Below are 24,648 nucleotides of genomic sequence, written 5' to 3' on the forward strand. Positions count from 1 at the left end.
AGAGCAACCTGGTCTGACCTCATGGCTGACCCTGCTTTGGGCAGGTGGTTGGTTTAGAGAGCTTTGGAGGTCGCTTCCAGCCTGAATGACTCTATGACCCTAATGTCCAGCAACTTCAACTACTAGTGACTAGTGGAACTGATATAACTCTGATCTTGGCACTGGTATTACCTGTCCACGTTGCTAAGATTCTTGTAACTCCTAGAATCATCTAAAATTAAGGATGAGGAAGCTAGAGTTATTCCCAAAGGTAAACCCCAAAGGTTGTTACATTCATGGGGAAAAGTCTAGGATTTGCAATCAAGATTTACAAGATGCATTTCTTAAATCATAGCCTTTTGCCTCTAGCTGCCTGAAGCTCTTGAAGTTTTTCAACCTGAGGGTTTTGTGGGTAACTGAAATCCGTCGTGAAAGGTGAGATTTCACTTGTGAGCTGCGGTGTACTTCATTTCTCTCTAAAATACCACCTGCATGTAAAGATTAGTTGGGTCAGGCAACTTTTCTAACAAAATAATGAAGATATTGATGGGCTGTCTGATGAGGACACTAAATGCTGCTCTAAAAAAGTTTCCCTTACTAAGATTGTTTCAGACCAAGTTCAATACAGCTTTTATCAACCAGTAGAGTTCTTCCCTAATTTTTTGTATTTGCGCTACTAGTTGCACTTTTGTGGTTTATAAGAAGTTGGGACCTCATTTTTAATGAATTGAGCTTAGTTACCTCATTCTTAATGAATTGAACTTGGTTATCATCATGGTTAGCATCTGTCTACTGTGATGTAATCTGCAGACTTGCTGGATGTTTTTCTAATTAACTTGCAAATCTTAGGTAATATCACAAGTCCTTAGCTCAGGTCATTAACACAGTATCATTAGATTAGGAGTCGTTTAGAATATTTCTGTTTTCTACTGTGGAGTGTAAATATTAACTAAATTAATTAAGCAGTGTTTTCTAGTGGCTAGAGATTGCCTTAGAATTCAGATGATCTAGATTCTATTCCCAGGTCTCCAGAGATTTCTCGAGTGCCTCAATAAAATCATTGACTACTTATCTTAAGTTAGGAATATCATCTATTTTTGACGTTGCTTTGAAATCTCCAAGTTATTGACGAGACAAAAAGATAAGTATCTTTGTGTTTCCTTTTTTTGTTTTTGTTTTTACTCAATTAACATGAGACAAATGTATTTATAAACTGTATGCACTTTGGACTTGCCTTATGAGTATGGAAAATACTTAGATTTCCAATCTCAAAAAGTAGTTTGGAAGAGTTCTTTTCCATTGTGATAACCATACTAGATAATAATATCAATTGTCTAATCAATTGAAGCATTAGAGACTGCACTCTTTTACAGATCAACAAAATCATTCACTAGGTTTCTATGTGGATATGACAGACAAACCAGTCTTAACTCCTCCTTATTTGAATATCTTTACAACCAAGGTAGCATTTGCTTTGTCCTCTCAGGAATCAGATCCTTTGAAGTATTTTGGAACTTACTTTCTTGTGGAATAATGTGAAATTGTCTGAGCTATTCAGTCATAACATGAGCTACCCCTGCTCGTTTAAGCACGAGGATGATTACTGTGCCACTTACTCTGACTCATAATAAGTTACGTGTTCAATTTCTTACTTGAAATAAAAGTGAAATGAGGTTGGGACAAGGGGGAGTGTCCTTAGTTGTGGGAGATAAGTCTACTGGAAAAGCCTAGAGCGAGGTGAAGCAGCATACAAGGCATTATTTCTTTCAAGGATTCAGTTGGACCTTCTTTGTACAATTGATTATCATCACGGTTTTAGTCATACACTGGCACAAAATTAGAAGTGTTGGATTCCCTATCTTTTATACATTGAGATCAAGATTTCTTGTCTTTCTGAAAGTTGTGCTTTTATCACATACTCTTGCATTAAATATTGGGATAACTGGATGAGATTTCATGGCCTGTGATAGGAAGTGTAGGAGGAGCAAGCTAGATGCAGATTTAGTGGACTTTCCTTTGAATGAATCTGTGAGAATTCAGAACTGATCTAAAATGAATGAACTTCTGGCATTGAGTCATGTGATAGGAATAGAAAATCACAGAATGAATATTTTATTTCAATACTGAACAAGGAACTTGGGTAAAATAACTAAAATGGCATTCTTAACACTTTCCCCTGGGTTTTGCAGAACATTTGCAGAACGTTTTTGCCTGAAGCTTACTTAACTATTTTCTCTGTGGATGTTTGCTTCACTTAAAGAAATACTGCCCATATCCTTATAACGTACTTCGTATGTGCATATATGTATTACCTATAATACATAAATGTATTTCTTTATAACAGTACTTCTAGATGTCTGACCTAATGAAATAATAATCTCCACCAAGAGTGGAGATTTCAGATGATACAAAGCTGGGAGCAGTGGCAGATAGATCAGATGGTTGTGTTGCTGTTTGAAGGGATCTCAACAGGCTGCAGGAATGAACTGACAGGAATTTCATAAAGTTTGATCAAAGGAAATGGCAAGTTCTGCACCTGGGGAGGAATAACCCGTTGCACCATTACAGGCTGGGGGCTGACTGGCTGGAAAACACCTTAGCAGAAAAGGCTCTAGAGGTCCTGGTGGACAACAGATTGAACGTGAACATTGATCAGTGTGCCCTTGCAGCTAAGAAGTCCAACAGCATCCTGGGCTGCATGAGGAAGAGTGTGGCCAGCAGATCAAGGGAGAGGTGAACCTTCTCCTCTGCTCAGCACTGGTGAGACACATCTAGAATGCTGAGCCCGGTCCTGGGCTCCCCAGTACAGCAAAGACATGGATGTACTGACTTAAGTCCAGCAAAGGGCCACAAAAGTGATTAAGAGATTGGAGTATCTGTAATACGAGGAGAGGCTGAGAGAGCTGGGACTGTTCATACTGGAGAAAGAGAAGACTTGGGGTGGGGCAGTGGTGGGGGTAATCTTATAAATCTGTATAAATACCTCATGGTGTGAACAATATGAAGCCAGACTCTTCCCCGTGGTGCCCATGGAGAGGGCAAGAGACAATGGGCACAAATTGAAATGCAGGGCATTAAGAGAAACCTTTTTTACTGTGAGGGTGGTCAAACACTGGAACAGGTTGCCTAGGGATGTTGTGGAGTCTCTGTCCTTGGAGATACTCAGACCCTGACTGGACATGGTCCTGAACAACCTGCTCTAGCTGCCCCTGCTTTGAGCAGGTGGGTTGGACTAGATGATCTCCAGGGGCCCCTTCCAAGCTTAACCGTTCTGTGATTCTGTCAAATGAGAATCTGGGACTCCTGAACAATTAGCAGTTTGTTCATCATCTCTTGAGTATGGTCACATCGACTGAGCAAGGCACTTATAATGAGGTGTTGTCTCTGTACCTCTTAGAGAAATTGCGTGTAAACTATTAAGATATTTGATTTTTATCTCCTTCTTTCACGGATGTTTGATGAGGACACTCATGAGCTGCTCTTGAGGAAATTTTTCATGCTTGTGTCCTTCTACCAAGTATGTTATCAAAAGCTTCCGAGGACACTCATGAGCTGCTCTTGAGGAAATTTTTCATGCTTGTGTCCTTCTACCAAGTATGTTATCAAAAGCTTCCGAGTTTGAGGGAAAAATACATCATCTCTTCTTGGGTCTTTCACAGAGAACCAAGAAACAGCAAGAAATAGAGGGCTGACCAGAATTTCTTTTTCACTTCCTTGGTCGTAATTTTTGCTATGAAATTGGAAAATTTCTTCTGCATGTAGCTAAGAAGGCTAGGAGTTGGGAGTGAGCAACAGAAATGGGAAAGCAGGAAAGAGTTCACACCTCCTTGGACATAGTGTTTCTAGACCTGTTGGGGAGTTTTTTCAGGAGCAAACCTTTAGAAAAATGTTAGGGGCCAGAAAAGCTTGTGGTATAGTTTTAAAAGTAGAATGAAATAGGAGGCATTTCTGAAAACATGCTATGTGGGAGACTTGAATCTGTAAGATAATACAGTCATCAAAATGTGCATATCAAACCTTACCGTATTGGTGGGACCCTTAATGTTGCAGTTAAGAAAAATCTTGCTTCATGGCAGGAACCGTTATCCTTTCCTCTCTTTCTTATGCTTTCTGTACTGGAGCCATCTATATGTTTAGTTTGTAGCTGTGTCTCTGTAAAATTCGGCCTAGTGGAGGCTGTGGAGAAAAATCTTCTGAAACAGCCCAGTCAATTCTGTAGCTGCTGTGCGAGTTCATCCAGCTGGGTGGGACCTTGCAGTGTTACACTGGAGCTGCACTTTTTTTGAGCAAAAGCTTGGCTGAGGAGGGGAAGTGGTAGTTGTGTCTCTTATCTGTATTCATCTCCCTGAATTATTTTCCTGCTTATTCCTGCTAAAATTTCTGTTTGCTGAAGCCTGTGTGATCCTGGCCTGAATATCAGTAAATTCTGTTTGCAGATACTAATCCTACTCTCTTTTTGGTCTATTGTTTGTCAGGGCTTTTTTCAAGCAATTTAAAATCTAATAGAAGGACATTGCACATGCTTGGAGTTAAGTATGAATGGTCTTCTGCCATATATACCCCTATGGAGAAGACGTGTAATCACTTCAGTTCACATCCTTCATTTATAGTTAATACTTAGAGCATTTAAGGAAATATTAAATAGCTAATTTCCTCTTGAAGTTTCAAGTTGCACATGTCATTGCATAGAAAATGATGGTGAGCAGCTGGGAGTTAATGTGCCATATACAAATTCTTATGAGTCCGTATAATAGAGTATATACACATATTATTAATCTTGTAAGAGTGATATCAAATGGTACAATATGTCTTTTAATTTCACTGGAGATTTTTTGCAAAATAGGCTTTGACTTAAATTTCTAGAATATATGTTTCCATTAAAAGGTAGAGCTGGACACATTTAGAATTAAAGTTTGAGAATAGAAGAAAAAACTTTTCTAAAAGAGCGGAAGAGATAGAAAGATGCCTATGAATATCTCCATCTCTTTGGATTCCCTCTTTCCTCAAGAAAGGGTGGCAGGTGTGACAAGAGCTTGAGTTGGTAGTGTAACCCCCTAGGTTAGGTGGTAGGTTGTAACTAGAAGGGCTTTTGTGATTGCAGTCCAAGTCATTTCCCACTGGGGGCAAGGTGGCAGTGTTGTTGCTGCTTCTGTTCAAGGTAGGGAGTGCTGCTTTGCTGTACAGTCTGTGCAGTACATAAACAAACCCCACTAAGAAAATGCGTGACTCTAACCACCTGTTCTGCAAACTACCAAGCAAATAAACAAGGCACTGTTGCTTTTGCTGTGTATGCATTACCGTCTCAAAGCATGGAAGCAGGGGTCCGTAAGCCCTTGGTTTGAAAGGGTTTCCACAGACAGAATATGGGAAAAACGCCAAATGTTTCAGATCTATTGCCCATGCTGTACAGATTTGTTTTGTGTACTTGTTCTTGAAGTCCAGTGTCTTTTCTGCTAGGGAGTCAGCAGTGATTTCTAGCTGTGGACTAAATTTTCACTATGAATTTGTGGCAAAAATAAATGTTATTGTTCTCCTGTTCTAGCCAGAGAGAGACTGGAATACGTCCTTTGCCCAAGATTTCATAAAAGAGGGTTGTTAGATTGGGAACATCACCTTGGCTTCCAGTTTTGGGCATACTTTGCCGACAAGTTTTGCCTTCAATAAAAAGCAACAGCAAAGTAGCAACACAATTTCCAAAACTAAGTGCTTGAGAAATGAGTTGCCCATAAAACAATATATAAAACTAATTTAATGTATTATACCTCTGAAAGTAAGGAAAACATAGTTGCTTTAATAGAACGATTTCCAACATTATACAGCGAGAGTTTTACCATGTAGTCGCCAACCACTGCTCGTTAGCCTTGTGCGCTCGGCTCTACCTCGGAATAGAAAGTGACGCTCGTTCTGTTTCTGCTCGAGCCAGATGGCGTTCAGCACGCTGCTCCGAGCCGTGCGAGAAAGTGCGCGAGGTTCCCTTAAAGCAGGCAGCCTGCCTTACTTTCACCAAATTAATCAGAATTGCAAACATGCTCTCTGTTTGTTATCCTTAGTAAAATAAGTTAGAAAGGCTTTTGTGAACAGGTCTTCATCTAACTACGCGATCAGCCTGGGTGCTGTCAGAACGCAAAGACCACAGGCGCAACGTGTGCCGGGGTATTAAGCAGTCTGCTGAGAACCACTGCTGTCCTCCTACAGCTGTTTGCTCTTTCTATACTCTCCATATAGTGAGGGAGGGAAAGCACACCAGACTGCCCCACTATGGGACAGGGGCTTTTTTTAATAACTCAGGAAGAGACATGAAAATGTCAGTTTAATCAAGCATTTAAATTTTATTAATCAAGTCTAATTTTTATGAGAGCAAATAATCGCTGAAGCTGGACAAATTTGCTCTAGATTGCATCAGAAACATAATTTTAATATTTAATGGCCTGCTGAATTTAAATGGAGAATTATCTTTATGAAACATGCTCTTCATAATTTGCCATTAAATGAGAAATGAACAAATCAACATAAATCTTACATAAAGGTTATTTAACTAAATGTTGGTACTATAAATATTTTAAATGCGTTATGCGCTAATTTAACAGTCTCACAGTACACTATATAAAGATATAAGTTGGGCAGGAAGCATTTCTCTTCTGCAACGTAATAGAATGTAATACTGCAACTGGCTATTTGTGGTGCTACAGTTAGAGACTGTCGGTGCTACAATTATAATCCACTGCTTCGGAGGTTTATATATGGTGTCAGGATATACATTAACTCCTTGCTAAAACTTTACCCAGCTGTTCCCATGCCAATAGCATAAAAAAATACACTACAGAATGAGAATATTCTAGCTAGATTTAGTCACTTGAAGACAAAACACCAGAACCAAAATCCTATCCTAGACATTTGCAGCATTAAAAAGTTGATTTTTCTCTATCATAAACAATTTTTTTAATTTAAGTTTTGCCACACTTTTTCAAATAAATTCTTGCAATACTGTGAGTATCTAAAATGAAATTGTAATTCACCACACATAGAGGCATTTTTTCCATGAGACAAACTTTTTTTGTATTTGCATCGAGATTTACATGGCAGAAGATTGATTTGACAAGGTTGCAGTGACTATATAAATAATCAATATTTTATAAACTGAGATCAGTTTAGTTTGGAGCAGAAAAATCTCGTAGTCCTGTGGTTATTTTATTCAGCTTTGATTTGGTTTTATTTTGCTTTAGAATGTTTTAATTCAGGCTAGACTAATGATTTTAGAGTTACGTTGCAATGTTCATATATTTATCAAAATGTATCAGTACTTGATTTAAAAAAAACACAATAATTATGTATTAGATACATTATCACATAACATACACAAAAGCCTTTTTCTAATGAAAAGCTTGTCAGCCCCTACTTTGGGGGGATTTTGTCACACCCACAAACTTAAAATTATTTGGATAAATGTTGTTTTATATGAGAAAGGTATTTGGCCTTCTAAAATCTTAAAAGTAGCTAAAGACAATAATCACAATGAAAACAAGGAGTTGTCTGTTTATACTGTTGACATATATAGTAAGCTATTTATCATGAGATTTTGCCTAAGAATTCTAGTTGACAATTTTGTGAAGGTGTTGCTTTTTCAAATTCCTGCATAATAGTAAAATTTCTCTCAATACTTAGCCAAGCAAAGAATATTTTTTTTGCTCTGCTGAATTAAAAATCAAGCATTCGAACGCCAGAAAAATCACTTATAAAATTTTCAAGAAGAATCTACAGTACCTATTGAAGCCTTTAGATGGAGACATACTTCAAATAAACACCTAATATTCAGTTCACAGTGCATTGTGTAAATCCAAGAAAGAGCTAAAATAATCGAGAACCAAATACTGAAAGAAATACCGTGGAAAATCCTTCTACTTAGGCCATTTTTTTGTTAAAAATGACTTAGTCTTAACTACATTAGCAACTGAATTTTGTGGGCATATAAAGCTGACAACAGGAAAAAGGTTACGTGTTCTTGTATAATAAACTGTATTTACTGCCCATGCATGTTGCCAAGAAATGTATTATACTGCAAATAAAAATTCTGTTGTTGATATTACAGAACTACATGTAATCAGTAGCATGCATCAAAAAGCATCTGATAGCCATATTAAAGTCTCATTTCCTATTAAGAATCAGACTAAATTACAGCATGAGCACTTCCCAGAAAAAGCTAACAAAATGCATTCTGTAAGAAGAAATAATTGTATTTGAGTGTCTCTAAAAATCAGGAAGTATTTTAGCAGTAAAGTACTAATGCTTTTCTTTTTAGTCTGCTGTCTTTCGTACTGCAGTATATTCAACCTTACTGGCAAGCTTATCGTGCTAATTATTATTACATCTAGTGGTTCAGTTATCTTGATGATCACTGCAGATGAAATACTCCAAGGTCAAAACATTAATAGTATAAATCCGGATCAGCTGTATTCCAGATATACTACACTATTAAATCAGAATCTGTTCATATGATTTTTATTTTTCTTATATATATGATATTAAAGAGGTGGACATTTTAATTAGGTTGTAGCTTGCGTATAGTTTCTCAGCAATTCTGCGAAAGAAGCAAGTGTCATGTTGTGAAAATGACCACAAAACCACCGTTATAACAGCCTTATTGACAACAGAAGTCTTTGCTTCATCTTGAACACTTTGAAATGAACTGAAAGTGCCTGAGTGGTTTTATTCATCCTTCTTAATCCACACACATTGCATAATTTTATATTACATTTACACATAAACACTGTAAATTGAGTGACATACAAACATATGGTACAGTTTATGTCCAGACAAAATGAGTTAAATGAAATCCAAACAGTCCTGAACAGTGCAATTCTAACCACATTCTTTACATTTCTAATATGTATTTAAATCGGACCCAAATCTCATTCTCTCTTTTATTTCACTAGAGCTTCTGGATGTTAAAATCTTTATGTGAAAATATAAATATCTACAGAGTTTAACTCTGTAGCATGTGTTATAGTATAGAAAGTATTTTCTTTTGTTTTTCATTGGAAACCATCTATTTTTGAAGGACTAAATCTTGTAAAATATAAGCAAATCTAGAGAAGCCATAATGATGGGGGTTGTCGTTACGCACATTACAAAACTGAGTCATTAATAAAAATATTAAAAATTTTTTTTAAAAATGTACCAAGATAACAGTTATTTGGCATATCTGCAGTGTGGTAGTGCCTCTCCCTTAATTTTTTGTTTATTTTGCCTATTAGTGCAAAACAGAAATCTGGTATGGTTAACATATAAAGACATCAAAATATATTCTGAGCAGGCATTTGTTGGATAAGCCAAAGAAATTATAACAGAAGACAATTCATGAAGTGAGTTGATGATTGCACATTATGTATCAGAAACAGCAGGCTGATACTCAGTAAGAGAGAAGGTTATTTCGTTAAAAATGCTGTTAAGTGCCAATGTCTTGTTTTTGCATGGAGCGTTTAGATTCAGGATGTATTTTAAAATCATATACAGTCATGTAATTTTGATTTAAGATGCTGGTAAATAACTAGAATCCAACCAAATTTTGCAGATGTTGATGTTTGAGGTCAAAATGAATTATTTTCTTGAAAATTCTATTTTGTAATACATCATTTATAAATAGCTAGTCACTAGATCACTTTTAGAATGAATACAAGTTGCAAGTAATTGTCAACTTATTAGCAGGACTGCATTCTGGTCCACAGATACTTGGTTTTCTCCATCATACAAAGATGCTGGTTATGCAGCTTCTGGTGATCTGATTTACCATCACTGTATGTAGTTGCTTCTGCTACAGAACAATCGCTTCAGTAATATGTATGAATTATACAATATTTATAGACAGAGTCCTTTTGCCTCAGAGAAGGTGGAGATGGGTCAAGAACAATGGCAGTATGTGCAAATTAGAGAGTAGGCTGTTTCTGATTGATTAGTTTTTAATAGGACTATTTTGCACAGAGAGGATGTTATTTTGCAACATTTGAACATCATCTGCTTACTATTTGGCCATGAGGTAGCTGACATGCCATATTTGAGGCCGTCTACATGTGTTTTTTGAAATGTCATCTGTATTAGTATTACATTCAAGGAACAGTACCAAGAATCAGGTTCTTTCAAGACCTTCCACCAGTATGCGGCATGTAAGTCTGTGACAAGTGACATTACAGAAGGTCGTGTCACTTTTAACTGCTTGCATTAGATCTTTCTGATTTCCCCAGTGCCCTTCCTTTGTTTGATTAATACTACTTGATTTCAAGCAAGGTATCAGAAGGCATAATTTAGAGTGAGTATTCTGTAGGCAATCTAAGATTTTTGCCATAGAACTTTTAATAAAATAACTCCAAGGTTTCATTGTATCTTGTGCTTTTTCCTGTTTTCTCCCTCTCTCCCCCCTCCCTGCCTCCTTCCCTCCCTTTCCTCCCCCCCCCCCACCACTGAAAAGATATAATGTTGATGTAGAGATCTGAATAACTGTACTATCTACGTTGCTTCAAACTGAAACAGCACACGTGCAGTTTCTTTAAAAAGCTGCAAGCCAGAACCACAGAAAAATAATTCATTGTGGGCTTTTGTTGCTACGGTATTCTAAGTACAATGTTCAACTCAAATCTGTTGCTCAGATTCACTGTACCTATCTTGTAAACCCTTGCTTTGTTCTTCTGCAAAAATAGGTTGTACTTCAGTGGCTTCAGCATACCAGTTCTTCATACAGTATATGACTATAAAGCATCTGTTGTCCTTGTTTCAGTTTGTGTAACAAAGTCCTGAAGAAACTTGGTCTTGGTGGTTTAATCAATTGTATTATTGTATCATTATTGTCTGAACAGTATTTGTTTTTAATTCTTACTCTTGAATTTCAAGACCAGTGAAAGCATGGACTGTACTCTAAAGAACAGTTTTAACATCTTGGACATGAGAATAGTTCCACTACATTTTGTTTTGCTACAGTAATTGAATTTGGATTTCTTCTCCAGACAGTTTGATACTCTAAAGCTTAATGAGATTGATGATACAACCTAGAACAAGCGCGTAGATAGGTAGTGGCTTTTGAATTTAAAAAATGGAATGGAGAAGTTGAAAATCTGGTCTCAGTCCTTGGCTTCAAGGGATTTCAAAGGACTTTTTGTGTCCTTTGAACAAGTTAACATTTTGCCACTCTGTAAAAGCCTGTGAAATAGTTTGAAATCATTAGATGAGGGGGAAAAAAAGTGCAAGTTAGAAGTATTATTAGCCAGATAATTTAGAATGGGTATTGTCGTGTAAGTGATTTCAGTGAGGTGCCATCATTTGCAACAATTTTTAGAGGTTTCCAATTCATCTAATTGTCTCCATGCTAACTTTAGCACTAATGTGAGATAAGCATTCTGCTGTTCAATCCTGTCAAGACTAGGAATTTCTGGATGTGCATAGAAGAGATCTTTAAATGTCTGAGGAATATTAATGTTGAAAAGTAAAAGACCTGTTGAGTTTAGTTAGCTCCAGGCGTAGGCAGTGTCTGAGTCAACAGATTCCAGTCTATACCTTGGGCTTTAGTCACTAAATGATGTAATTAGTCTTGTGTGTGTGGCAAAACTGATTTAAAAGGTTTCCATCTTTTTGCAGCCTTAACAGGTTGTTTTCGTCCTCTCTTCTCAGTTCACCGTTTCCTCAGTAGAGCTGATGGAAGTAATTCTGAAGCTATTCTGTAAACTGAGTCACTGAAATGATCCAAGTTAGAAATTTTAGGGTAGATTTAAAAAATAAAATAAAAATTAAAAAAAATTGATCATTCCAGTGATGTAGTTTTTAGCTCAGCTCCACAAACACTTGGAACAGCACAATTAAGAAGACAGTGAGCTACAACGAGAGAACAGGAACAAGCAGTTGCAGTTGAAGCAGGTGCATGGGAAAATGAAAACATCTTTCTTTCCTTAGAAAAGTACATGAAACCACATCCTCACACACCTCCAAGTGGAATCCATGAAACAGCATACTGAGCTGGCCAGGAGCTGTATAAAAACAACTAACAAGCATTTCAACCGTATGCTCTCAACATTTTCCTCTCTCACTGCTAAGAGGTGTGACCCACCTGTCACAGTCCTGAACTCTCTGGTCATTGTCTCTGATCCATTCTAGGTTGCAGAAGGTTTGGTTACGCTTCTGTTGAAATTGCTCTATTTTGCAGGAATGAGTTCAGGATTAATTTTCACTAATTGCTTGGGTCATGCTTCTTCCTTGTGCTGATGCAGAGAATGTGCTTGCGTTTTACTGTGTTTCTTTGACTGTAAGCTCCAGAACAGAGTAGCCAATAGACAGAGTGGTGGCTCCTTGCTCTCCAAAGTCCTTCAGTTCCCATTAGAGGTGTAATAGGACTGGATTCAAAAAAGGAGCAGCGTCTGAAACCAGATACTGGAAATGTTTTGCGCTATGCAGTTGATTTACACGTATGCAGGGTGACCTACTTGCATTTAAATCCAGTCTCAGTGTACATGTTTAGAGTTGTCTGTGCATGTGCCCATGTAGCATGACTAACTGGGATCTTCTTGATGGTTATCCAGCCCTGCCATTCCAAAGGCCAGATGCCTGAACTGATATTCAGCATTGTGTTATTGTGTTATCTTGCTGCTTTTTTTTTTTTTTAACTCTGAATTTGGCCCCTGGATAGTGTTGAAGTCCTTTAGTGCTTGCAGATGGATTTGAACTTAATGAGAATATCTGTGCAGCTGTATGTGGGGAGAAATTACAAAGTTATAATTTTAATATGTTTTAAATGACAAAGTACACTAAAATAATACTGAATGATGATTTATAACTTTATCTATATAAAAAAGTAAGTATTATTTCAATTGCTGGAAACTCACTGTAAGATAAGTCAAAAAATTAATGTGTTGCATCGATGAGTTTATCCTTTTCTTGACTTTTTATGTATATTTTATTATATGTAATATATATTGTTTGCTAAGCATCCACAGAACACTGGGCTAGGTGGATCTTTGCTCAGATTCATTATGGATGTTCTTATATTTTAATTAAAAAAAATACTAATATGAAGAGCCACATTCTTAGCTAGTATAAAGAGGTACAACTTTATTTCAATTTCATTAATAGAGAAGTTTCCCCATAGGGTAGGCTGCAGGCTTGATCACAGTGTTATGAGAGGAATTTATGAGTTTTAAGTCTCTGAATCTGCTACTGACCATCTTTTGAAAGTCATTTCCTCTCTCTGTAAGGTAGGTTTAATAGTGGCTCATTCCATGCTTATGCTGTGATTAATAATTATTAATATTTGTAAAATGAATTGTGTATATATTTACATATTTCAAAGTGTTAGACTGAAATTAATTTGTTTAGATGGAAAAATGCATTGATGCATACATGTGGTAACTACAGTTAGCAATGAATGTGCAGAAAGCTAGATGCACAAGTTGAATAAAATTACTATTAAGAAACATAGTGCTAATGCTAATGGAACATATGGTATATATCACTGCTGCAGATCATAAAGAGACAAGCTAGTATGAATTTATTCTTAGCATTGAATTCTTCAAAAATCTCTTGGTGAATGTTGGCAATTCTATTAAAAATGTTGCATGTTTCTCCAGGTGTCTGTAAATTTAAAGCAAGCATTTGTGTGTACTGTATACCCACCAGTGGAGCTGACAAAGGATTCCTTTAGTTAAATCTATCATACACTGAATTTTGAACTACCTTTTAAATACTTAAATTGTCAAGCAAGCATTTTTTACAGGCAAGGTTTCCAGTATGCAATTCCCTAATGTAGGTCAATTAAAGCTATAACACTTTCCTAAATTTGATTCTCTAGATCAAGTGTTTTTTCTAGTTGTACATTTTCCTTCTGTGCATTTATTTCAAACGTTAATAAAGTTTTCATCTACAAAAGGTTTACAACTGACAGAACAAAACTCTTCCTTTTTAAATCATGACAACTACTACTGTTTCTGTCTGCAGGTAGTGGAGGACATGCTAGAGGACGAGGAAGAAGAGGATGACAGAGATGACAAGGTAATTATCTTTCCTAGCACTTGGGTACCTGGGGATGGGAGAATTTAGACATGACACTGTTTTTACAGACAGTTAAAAAAGGAGTTGAAGTGTTTTAGTCCAGAAAATTGGACAGAGCTGTTTATCATCCTAACAATGCTACTGTGTGTTGCAGGAAAGGATAGAGGTCTATAAATCCTGCTGCCTTTTTTTTTTTTTTTTTTTTTTTTTTCCTTCTTTTTTTTTTGGTCCAGAGCCGGGGCAAATATTTTTTCTGCCGGGAACAAAAATAATTCCACTTGTCTGGAACTTGATAGCTCTTGTGAAGATAACTGCAGTGACAACTGTTTCTGAAGGACAAAAATTTGTCCTGTCTTGAGTATTACAAATAGGGCTGCACTTTAGGGGAAGAATGGTGTAAAAATAGCAACTCCATACTGGTTAAAGACGGGATATTGACATCTATAATTTTCAAAGAATTACTTGGTAGAGGAATGGCTGAAATGTTCTGCACTCTGCATGACATTTAAATAATCACAATTCTCATAGACATCCACTTGATTTGGAGTTGGCAGCGTGGCCCAGCAAGCCAGGAAACTACTGCAGATCATTCAGCTATTTGAGAAAATGCGGTACAGTTTGGAGGCTGCTGGTTGGGTTGAGGTTTGCAACCACAGTAAATAACAGCTCGTTTTCCGCGTCTTGTTGAGCCAAGCTATGGGACTGCTTGGATTGGTTGTCCCCTAGGGAGAGAGAAAGAACCAGAGAAAAGAAATCAGAATGACCTTGTACCACTGAAGCAATGGCTAGCACTGGCAGGACAGCTTTCTGGTGAGACAAGTATAGTGAAGATACCCCTGTTGTTTCTGGTATTTTCATACCAGTAAGATGATATTTGTGAACGAAAAGAGAGGAGAAAAAAAAAAAAGATAATTTTACAACATCTCTGAATTAAAATACAGATGATTTTGACCTTCACAGATGTTCCCCCACTTCTGTTTTAGTAAAGCAATGATTTTTTTTTTTTGGGGGGAGAGGAGAAAAACAGTGTATCTTAATTTATGCCCTTGACCTTTGTTTCTAGTTGAGATGTACAGTTATATACCACTGTAAGAATTCATATGCTGGCAGCAGCATTTGAAATGTCAGAAAATTCACTGTGATTAGTTAATCCCCTGAATGATTATTTTTCTGTTAGCTAACACCTAAGATTTGAGAGATGATAAAAAAATGAGTATTTTCCTCATTCCATTACCAGTTCAAACATTTTACAGCTGACAGAAAGATATTATGGGAAATTCTTCTATACATCACTTAAATCGTTAGCTACATCATTTCATAATCATCAAACACTGTAGTAACAAACCTCCTTTTACAAAACAGTTATGTGATGGTTTTTAACACTAAATGATATGAGCATACACTTCTGGCAATAAAATATATGATTTATTGCAAAGGTCAGTCATGTAGCTGTGGAGAGCTTGTATTTTAACTCAACATGCTGGCTTTGAATCATCATTTCTCTTCTGATAAACACGGATCTGCCATCCATTTGTGGCCATTTTCTCTTGCTTGTTCCTGCTTTATTATTAGAGCTAGTGCAAGAGTATCATCCCAACAGTATGTGTATTCCTGGAAATTTTAATAACTATGATTAGTTCAAAAGCAATGCTTCACTGCTCGTAGTTTAAGCCAGCCTACTTAGTTACCACTTAGTTGTCCTTGGAAATTGCTTAACAAACTCCATAAAAAGAGAAAATGGGGATAGAGGGCAAAAAAATCCTTATTCTGTGGCTATTAATAGATGCCTAGTAAAACACAGAAACATCACTCTAGGTTTTAATGTTCTGATCCAATGTTTAGCTTTCTGAAATTGATGCCAGATTTCTAACGTTTTTCTAGATACAGTTACCAATGTTGAATAAAAGTGAGTACTTAACATTACCATGTGTATTCAGTGAGCCTTTTTATTGAATATTTAAGAGCTATCTTTCTGTGCAAAAGCTGTTTAGATTGATTTTTGTAAATTCAAAGCCATCTTCATTAATACAATTTATTTGAGTTCTCCTAATTTAATATGCTGTCAAAAAACCCATTTGAATGGAAAATCACTTTTTTTTAATAAAAATGTATGGACTACTGTGTACATTCAGTAGTCCTTGGAATGGGCATTATATCGCACTGAGCTAAATTGTAAAACCTAAGTGCATAGTTAGGACTGCTTGTTTTCGGTTAGAATTCTGTTAGGCTGAGTTTTTTTGTTTTTCAGGGTTTTTTGTTTGTTTTTTGGTATACTCAGTCATATGCTGGTAACCACTGCTGTTCTTTTTATATCTGTGTGTCAAAATAGAAGGAGTGCAGTTTCGTATTATTTTAGTTCATATGTGTGTATTTCTAGAGCTTTGTGCAAAACGAAGCTTTGTGAGGAAAGAAATGCACATTTTGTAACACCAGCTGGTAGTGACCTCTGGCTTTTATTATTTCTCTGTTTTTTCATATGGTATAGTAGAAAAGTCAGGTCAATGGGTCTTCTTATGCGATAAAAGTAAAAAGATTAATAAATGTGCCAAAGCCTCACTTTAATTGAAACTGAAGCATATGTTGCAAGTATGTAAAATATGTCCCAGATGTTTGACCATGGCTAGTGTCTTTGCTCTCCCTGATTACCACAAGGCAGCTATTAGTCCTGTAACCTTTGGACTTAATGGTAAATGGGGTATTACATGGCACAAAACTGGAGCACCTGTTTTCCATTCAGTAAAGACCCCTGGCAGGCTTTACCTAAGCCTGTCCACATGTTTTCACTTAGCAGATTGTTGGGCGATTATGAAAAGTGTCTTTCTTTAGAGCCAGCGTAGATATTAGTCACTTACTCGCAGTGAAAGGGCAACCCTTTGGCTACTTGATGAGGTCCGTGTGGGCACCCACTGATGTAGGTTTGGGGATGTGCAATGGAGGACTGCTTCCTGACATCCCTGAATTGCAGAGTTCAGAAGTAATAAATTGAGGATGACAAGTATTTAAATGTATGTATTTAGTAAAAGTAATACATTTTAGTAGTAGCAATTAGTATATTGTTTGCTTCATCAAAATATTCCGGGTTTTATTAACTTTTTTTTTTTTTACCCTATGCTGCAATTAGGGTAGATGGGACTGTAGATTTAAGGTCATAGGATGTTTTTTTAACTGGAGAATACTAACTTTCATCTTCAATTGAAATATGACTAATAAACTAAAGTGGCAAGAATATTTCCTGTTACCTCAGCTATAAACTGGTGTTTAATAGTGGAACAGTGGAATAGTGTTTTTCTAATTTTGTTTCTTGTCATATTATGTCTTTAAGAACTGAAAAAGATGTTGTAGTTTGTTTGGTTCAGGCATTTGTCATAAATTTAATACTAGTGTTTCAAAGAAATAGCATGAGATTCTGCATTCCATATGTTCTGTACTGCTTGCTAAACCTATGCCAACCACAGATTTACAGTTTAATCTGATTTCCCTCTCTTTTGGCTTCCTTCCAAACTCTGGCTTATACAGTATCTTAGCAAATAAGGGTCAGTTAAATTACATGAAGTCAAGTTATCAACAAACTATCAAATGGATTTTTACACAGTTATGTAATAACAATGTAGCGGTCAATATGCATAATCTGTGTATATAATAAAGATTTTTCTTTGTCATTTAAAAAATTTAGATATGCTTTCCACTTAGCTTTATTCTTTGAACAAGTTCCAGATGAGATTTCAGATAATCACAAAGAATTTTGGCTCAGCATTTTGTGAGAAGCACTCAGCATGCCACAGAATCAGGCCAGTGACTAATACTACTATTGCAAATTTAAGTGGAGGAAGATGCACAGTATGGGCACTGTGCTCTTTTAACTTTTTGTTAACGGTAACAACATTTTATTAATACAAAATATTCAAATAGTTTGCACCTTGGGCTACTCTGTCTAGGCTTTCATTATTTGAAAAATTCTTAGCAGGTATCAGTCAATGTTTTGGGGTTTTTTTTTTTTCAAGATAATTTTTATAATAGATAGCTTTTATAATGATAGCTGAGTTGAATTAAAATATATTTTAAAGCTTGTAATCATCTCTGCCAAGAGGTACCAACTTTGTTTTCAAGTCAAGATACGTTTTTAATCTGTCTCAGAAGCATGCCCTGCATTTTCTACCATGAATAGATCATGAGGAGGAAGAAAGATAACTCTGATACAGAATACAAAAATACGGAGTATAAAAGAGAAGATTATAATCCTATGGTACTGGCAATTATTTTCTATAAAATAAATGCCTTACAGAAAACCAATGAAGAAACAGGGAGTGAGTGGAGGGAAAAGAGGAAAAAAAAATACAGAATTTAATGAAGAAAGTGGTAGACTGATCTATACCTTGATTCCACCATTAGATTCTACATGTATAGAGCACCTAATACTAACTGTAAATGTAAAGTCTAATAACAGCTTCCAGTGAAAGCTGTGGCTGCATATAAAAATGCTGTCCTCTAAAAAGTTAGTTAGACTATGTATACCTATCAAACAAACCTACAATAGAACAATCTGGAAAAATATGTAGCTGGAGTGAAGGTGAAACTTCTCGGTGCAGTTTGGCTAAATTTAGTTATTTACATAGGGTGGACATCACTTGATCACTTTACATTGGGCAATAAGGGACATAAGATGTATGTAGTAATCATACCTAATAGGCAGGATGGTGGGGTATACTACTTCAGCCTGTAAACTGGAGTAGCAGCTGATGCTCTTTTCCCGTCATTGGATCATCCTGATTCACAGTCAGGGAGCTCATTTTGTTGGTGCTGCCACGCTGGAATTTGCATGGTCTGTGCAGGCCCATTGCTTCGGTGCTTGCACAAAGTAGCAATTTTCATCCTGCCCAGTATCGGGGGCATCGAATGTGCTTCCTGACCAAGTGGTGTACCTTTGCGATCAGCTAACTTGGAAAGCCTTCCGAGAAGTTTTGTTCTTAGTGAAATCAGACTTCTTTACCCTGATGCAGTTCTGAAATAGTATCAAAATTAGTGGAGTTAAATCAAAATTAGTGGGATCAGAATCTCTGAGAGTTATATCCAAAGTTTGGCACTCAAGGAGATGTGTGTGATGGTCTCTGGGGGACCATGGGTCTATAAACTGTTGAATCAATTACACTCATCCATGTATGTAATTTTTTCACCTGTGACTAATGTAGTATGGTAATGTTCTTCATTTATTAAGTAATCCAAGTATAATTCAATAAATTATTTAATAAAATGATGAATATATCTTAATTATGTTGGCTGTTTCAGAATGTGTCACAATTTTGCCCTACATTTTTTCTCTCTCTTTAATATTACTACTTAATGTAACTAAACAGATTGAAGTTCTTTGAGACAAGGAAAAGATTTTGTTTTTACCTACCTACTCAAAAAGTGAGTTTAAAAAATGGAATGTGGTAAAAATATCTGGTCTTTTCTGTGACTTGGGGGAGAAATGGTGAGTATTGAAGGAAACAAGCAAGAACTTTTATTGCTTTGAAACCTCTCTACATATGCAGGCCATTTGGCTTCTTGGTTCCAAAGATGTTCATTTGCGACATAGCTTAAAAAAAACAGCAGGAATGGGCAATTTCTCATTCTCTAACAGAATTTTTTTGCACACAGAGCCCTGAGATCTGGGTTCTGTATTAGCTACCGTGACAAATCTCCTGTGATTGTAAGCAAGACACATAATCACTGATACTTGAGTATTTGTCAGACACCTGAATATCTCTTTAGGGGTTTTTTTGTAGCTTCTCACTTTAGCCTTCCAAAGAACAGCCCAAAATATCTTTCTTAGACACTTTTTGAACTTGTTATCTAGGAACTTCCAGGAAAAAACAGGGCAGTGCAGAGTTCACAATACAGAACAAGTCTTTATCTGAGTCCTACTGAAAGCAGAGGCATTAACCGGTAAGGCACAATTTTGGAAACCCTGAAGACTTGAGATAGTTTGGCATATGTTAGCATGAGGATCAGTGCTGGACGGACCCGGTCCTTGGTAGAGAGACATGCAACTGTTACAGTCCATGTGAATGAAGTATTGGCAGAAGGTGGTGATGTTAAGTGAAGAATACAGTTTTATCGCACACGCAGCAAAATGGATCCCTTCAAAAAGGAAGGCACATCATGGTCTGCATTTTCATTTGAGGTTTGCTGCTGAGGCTCACAGCTCAGCACAACTGCGAATCTACCCTTTGAGCCAAGTATGTGACTTCCACTTCACTGAAATGCTTGTTAAAGTTGTGATTTGAACTACAAAAATTTGGCAGCACAGTTGATGAGGCATTGCTGTGCTTTATGCAGTTGCCATTAGTAAGACATGAGAATATAGGAAAACAAATTGCAGGGGTTTGCAAACAATATGCATATATATATTCTGTGCTGTTTGAAGTATGGGTATGTCAGTAGAAGATTTCTTACTGTTTACTTAATGTTGATTTGGGGATCTGTTTTACATCCAGTAAAGAGGTTGCTGGATAGATCATCCAACTTAAATACAATCCTGACTAAATGAAACTATCACCCACGCCAAAGAATTTAAGTACAAAATTTCCTCTAGATAAATGTGGTATGGAATTACAAAACTGGTATTGTGCAGCAGCATCCACAAGGACAGAACTCAACGTAACAGAAAGCAGAGTCTGCAGCTACTGAGCCTTCATCAGCTAGCAGCCAGAGGAGTAAATTTGGCATAAGTAAAACTTCTGGACAAATGCTGCATATAATTAGCTTCAGTTTGCTTCCTTTTCATTTTGTAGATACGAGTTTTATGCATCTACTGATAATCACTGTAGAAGCTCCAAAGGTGTGGCAATTTACCATGGTAGTTTATCCCCTGAAGGAGTTTACTTCAGAAAGCCTCAAATATACTGGCAGGTACCTGTAGATTCCTAGAGACTTTCCAGTAGGAATTTTGTTTCCAGGTGTTTCAATTGAAACGGTTCTGTACATTTCGAAGCATAAGTGCAGGGAAGAATATATTGCTTTTCAATATAGAAAAGAATGTTTTTGTCAGTATCTGCCTCCTCTACAGTGGTTAGCAGAGACTTGAGAATAACCAGACAGACAGGTGACTGCTACGTGAAGGATGAGGCTCTCCTAATTCCTGTGAAACTCTATCCACATTTGGACAGTTTGAGGCCTGCTGGGAGGTCAGAGGTGGGGGGAGAGAAAGCATTTTGCAAATGTTCATTAGAAATTTGCTGAAGCTGAATAGCTAAATGCCCAGCCATTTGTAATGTTCTTGGTGAACGCACGTGCTGTTGCTGCTGAGCAAGTGAACGCACTCCCTTCGGGTGAGGTGGGGGAAGGCTGCTCCTGGCTGGTTTGGATTCAGATGAGGGCAAGCACTGGAAGTGATAGCTGGGGGGCCTCACCTCTCTTTGGATTTACTGACTTTTCTGTTGACTCATGTGCCAAGGGCACAGTTATCCCACCGTGAGCGCTGTGGGAGAGCTGCTGAGACAAAGAGCCTGAGGGAATGAGAACTGGCACTGGCAAAACAGGAGACTGGGCTACAAAGGAAAGGCAGAGAGAGAGCTTTGACAGGGAGCAGGCGAAGGTCTGCCATCAGGTGGGCAAAGATGTGGGCAAGGAGCTGGAGGGGTGAGGATCCTGAGGCAAGAGAGGGGCCACGAAGCCTCCGACTGAGATGTGCTGAGGGAATGGAGGTTAAGAGAGACTGCCGGCATTGAGACAATGCCAGGGAAACCTAGGAATGACTCAGAAAGCAACTGGAAAGGAGGCAAGGGCGTAAGAACGGATGGAAAAGATAGCAGCAGCTGAGCAGAGAAGCCTGGTTGGTAGAGAGAGAGTCTAACCACATAAGAACAAGGAATTGGCGCATGTATGCAAGAGGATACATTAAAGTTGCATGGGTGCATCTAAATGCATGGGTGCAGACACAGCTGAGCTCACTGTGAGCAAAGCAGGTCAGCTCTGCCACAGAAGCTGTGACTGCTCAGCCCTGCAGAGAGACTGAGTGAAGGAGCTTGGGCACGGTGCCAGGCTGTACGCTGTCTTGGCAGTTCAGCACAGAGGCAGAACACAGAAAACTCATGTCTGTCTGCAAGCATCCATGCAGAGCTAACCTTGAATCTGACATATGTTAAAGTTATTGGCTTTGCCATCTCCGTGACATTTTTAATGTAGCTTTGGTGTACAATTTAAATATACTTGAAAATTAGAATTTGTGACATATGGAAAAACAATACAGTTGTTTTAGCACTCTGGCTTAGTATTAAATGTGACATAAGGATTGGGGTGGTATCTGTATTATCTGCCTGATCAGTAAATGCATGTTTGACTGGTTTGGGAACAGATGAGGTAATACGATAGGTTAACATACAGCTGTAGCAGTCCGTTAATGTAATGTTTTTATTGACTGTCTAACTGAGTAACTACACTGGGTGTTCGGTTTGCTTGTCACAGTGCTTAGTGCCTGGGGTAGTTGAGCAAGTTACTTTTCCACTGGGCTGACCTCCAGGTTCCACAGTCTTTCAATCAGACTCCTCAGATTTCATACACGGGCAATTCCTTTCCTTTTCTAATGGGCTGTATTAAAGAAAATGTGTCACCTTTTGCACCATGTGATACTAAATCAGATCAGAATTCATGCATAGTTATGTCAGTGGAAATCTAATATTACAGGTCTGCTTATCTCAAGATAGCACATGGAGAAGTAAACTTGCACAATTGACAGATTTACTTGATTCCACAGATAAGTTATTTGTAAGTAATTGAGCAGAAGAATGAATGTGGATTATTTTCATACATTTCAAAAAACATATGAGGGGGAAAAGTTCTTAAAATATTTAAGTATTGTTTCTTTCCTCTTTCTCCTGTTTTCCTTTGCTGCCCTGCCCCCCCCCCCTTTAATCTTTTGTTAGTTTGCTCAAGTCCTAAAGTAATAAAGACCAGGATGGGGAAAACAGATTTTACGTTAACAAGCTGTTAACTGTTCCTTTCTGGTTTTCTTTAATAGTGTGAAAAAGTGAAAACGCCATTGGTAATAGGAAGCTTTCTTGCAATCAGAAAGAGTAGCTTAAGATCAATTGCTCAGCAAATAATGCTTTTTTAGTATTTTACACTAAAGAACTTTGCAATTGCATTTACCTTTGGTGTGCATGACACTGCTTGGTTATCCCTTTAATGCATGGCATTAACTGTGATTTAAAGTCAAGTGCAGAAAAGTTCTTTTTTGGCCTTTAATTATGGTTTGATCAAAATGTTAAACACCAGTAGCTGTGGGGAAAAAGTAGATATTATTCCTGTGCAATACCTTCTCTCCTGCTACTTAGGAGGTTAATTTATCGTTGGACTGTTTGGGAGGGGAATTTGAAATTAATGTGTATGTGTGTGTACACCAGAGCATTGTCTTGTCTATTCTGTGAAGTCCCAGGGCTGCTTTCCTTTCCACTTCGAAAGAACAAATGCTGCCTGAATATTTTAGATCAATACATAGCATATATTGAAGATCAAGAAACAGTTTAGTCAGCTATTTTCTGAAGTATAATATACACCCATGCATTTTGATAGAGGAATGTTTTGCATAGTAATAGTTGTGGTTTCTGGACACGCCATTAAAAAGCAAGATCTTATAGTCTGTTCAGGGAGGATTTAAAGTTGCATTATCAGAAATTATATTATATAGTGTTATAGCTCAAGAGCAAATTTGTTACTAAATTTTTAAAAACATTTATTATGCAGTGTAATCCTTTTTTCCCATCGTCTTCAGGATGTATTGATTCAGAAAGAACGTGTTCTAACACAATGATTTTTTTTAAAAAAAAGTTCTATGCTGAATTTTGGAGTCTTAGTGCATGAATATGGAAATAGCATTTCCTGTAAATGCTAAAGTTCCTTTTTTCCTCCAGTGAAATTTTGTTACTATGTTTCAAAACTTGTCAGAGTATTCACATGGCAGCTGTATATAGTCCATAGCTTTTTATTGGTTTGCAAATCAATAATCTGTAAATTAGGAGAGGGACTACAGTGGCTTAGTAAAAGTTGATTTTAAATAAGACTGAAGGTGTTTTTCAGAAGAATTTAAACAAGAATTCAATTAATAGTGTTTAAGGGAAGAAACAGCCCACCAAGCAAACAAAGGTCACTTTAAGATTTGTAATACTAATCTTTTGAAGACACTGTGTTTGAGGAGTCTGGATCTTACCTCTGTAAGCAGAGACCGTTAGAAACCCCTGTTTCTTGAGGTTCCTTGCCTTCGACAGGAAAATACGGCAGTATTAGTATTAGTACTGTGTCTTCCTCTGATGCCGATCAGACTTAAGGGATTGTTCATTCGTTGACCTTATTCAAACCCCACGCCCCCAAAGAAAAAAAAAAACACTCAGGTATTCACTCAGGAGCTGAGTGTTTCTGCTTGTATCTTTGATTTTTGTGATCCCTTGAGCTTTGACTATCATCTTTAACTGTCGCTTCTTTCTTCTGCTCTCGGGCCTTTCAGATCCTTTGATTTTATATCTGCTTTTTCAGTGACTCATCTCAGTTAGGACAGTGGTATTGGGTGACAGGTCTACTGAGACCCCCCCCAAGAAGACAGAACTATACATGATATATGTAGATCCACTCCTAATTAGTGTTGTTTACCAAATCTTCAGACAGCCCTTGCCTTCA

General features: G+C 37.2%; 1 protein-coding gene across 4 annotated transcripts in view; it reads left to right on the forward strand.

Moving 5' to 3' along the window:
• LOC135324697 (multiple C2 and transmembrane domain-containing protein 1) overlaps positions 1 to 24,648 on the forward strand; it is a 286,852-nt gene that overhangs the window by 232,980 nt on the left and 29,224 nt on the right. For all 4 annotated transcript variants that reach the window (XM_064501475.1, XM_064501478.1, XM_064501477.1 and 1 more), the window contains one exon: positions 13,945 to 13,998. In XM_064501475.1, the coding sequence (XP_064357545.1) occupies positions 13,945 to 13,998 (54 nt within the window). The remainder of the gene's footprint in view (positions 1 to 13,944; positions 13,999 to 24,648) is intronic.

The sequence above is a fragment of the Dromaius novaehollandiae genome, chromosome Z, assembly GCF_036370855.1.
Source record: "Dromaius novaehollandiae isolate bDroNov1 chromosome Z, bDroNov1.hap1, whole genome shotgun sequence".
In the NCBI taxonomy this organism is placed as follows: domain Eukaryota; kingdom Metazoa; phylum Chordata; class Aves; order Casuariiformes; family Dromaiidae; genus Dromaius; species Dromaius novaehollandiae.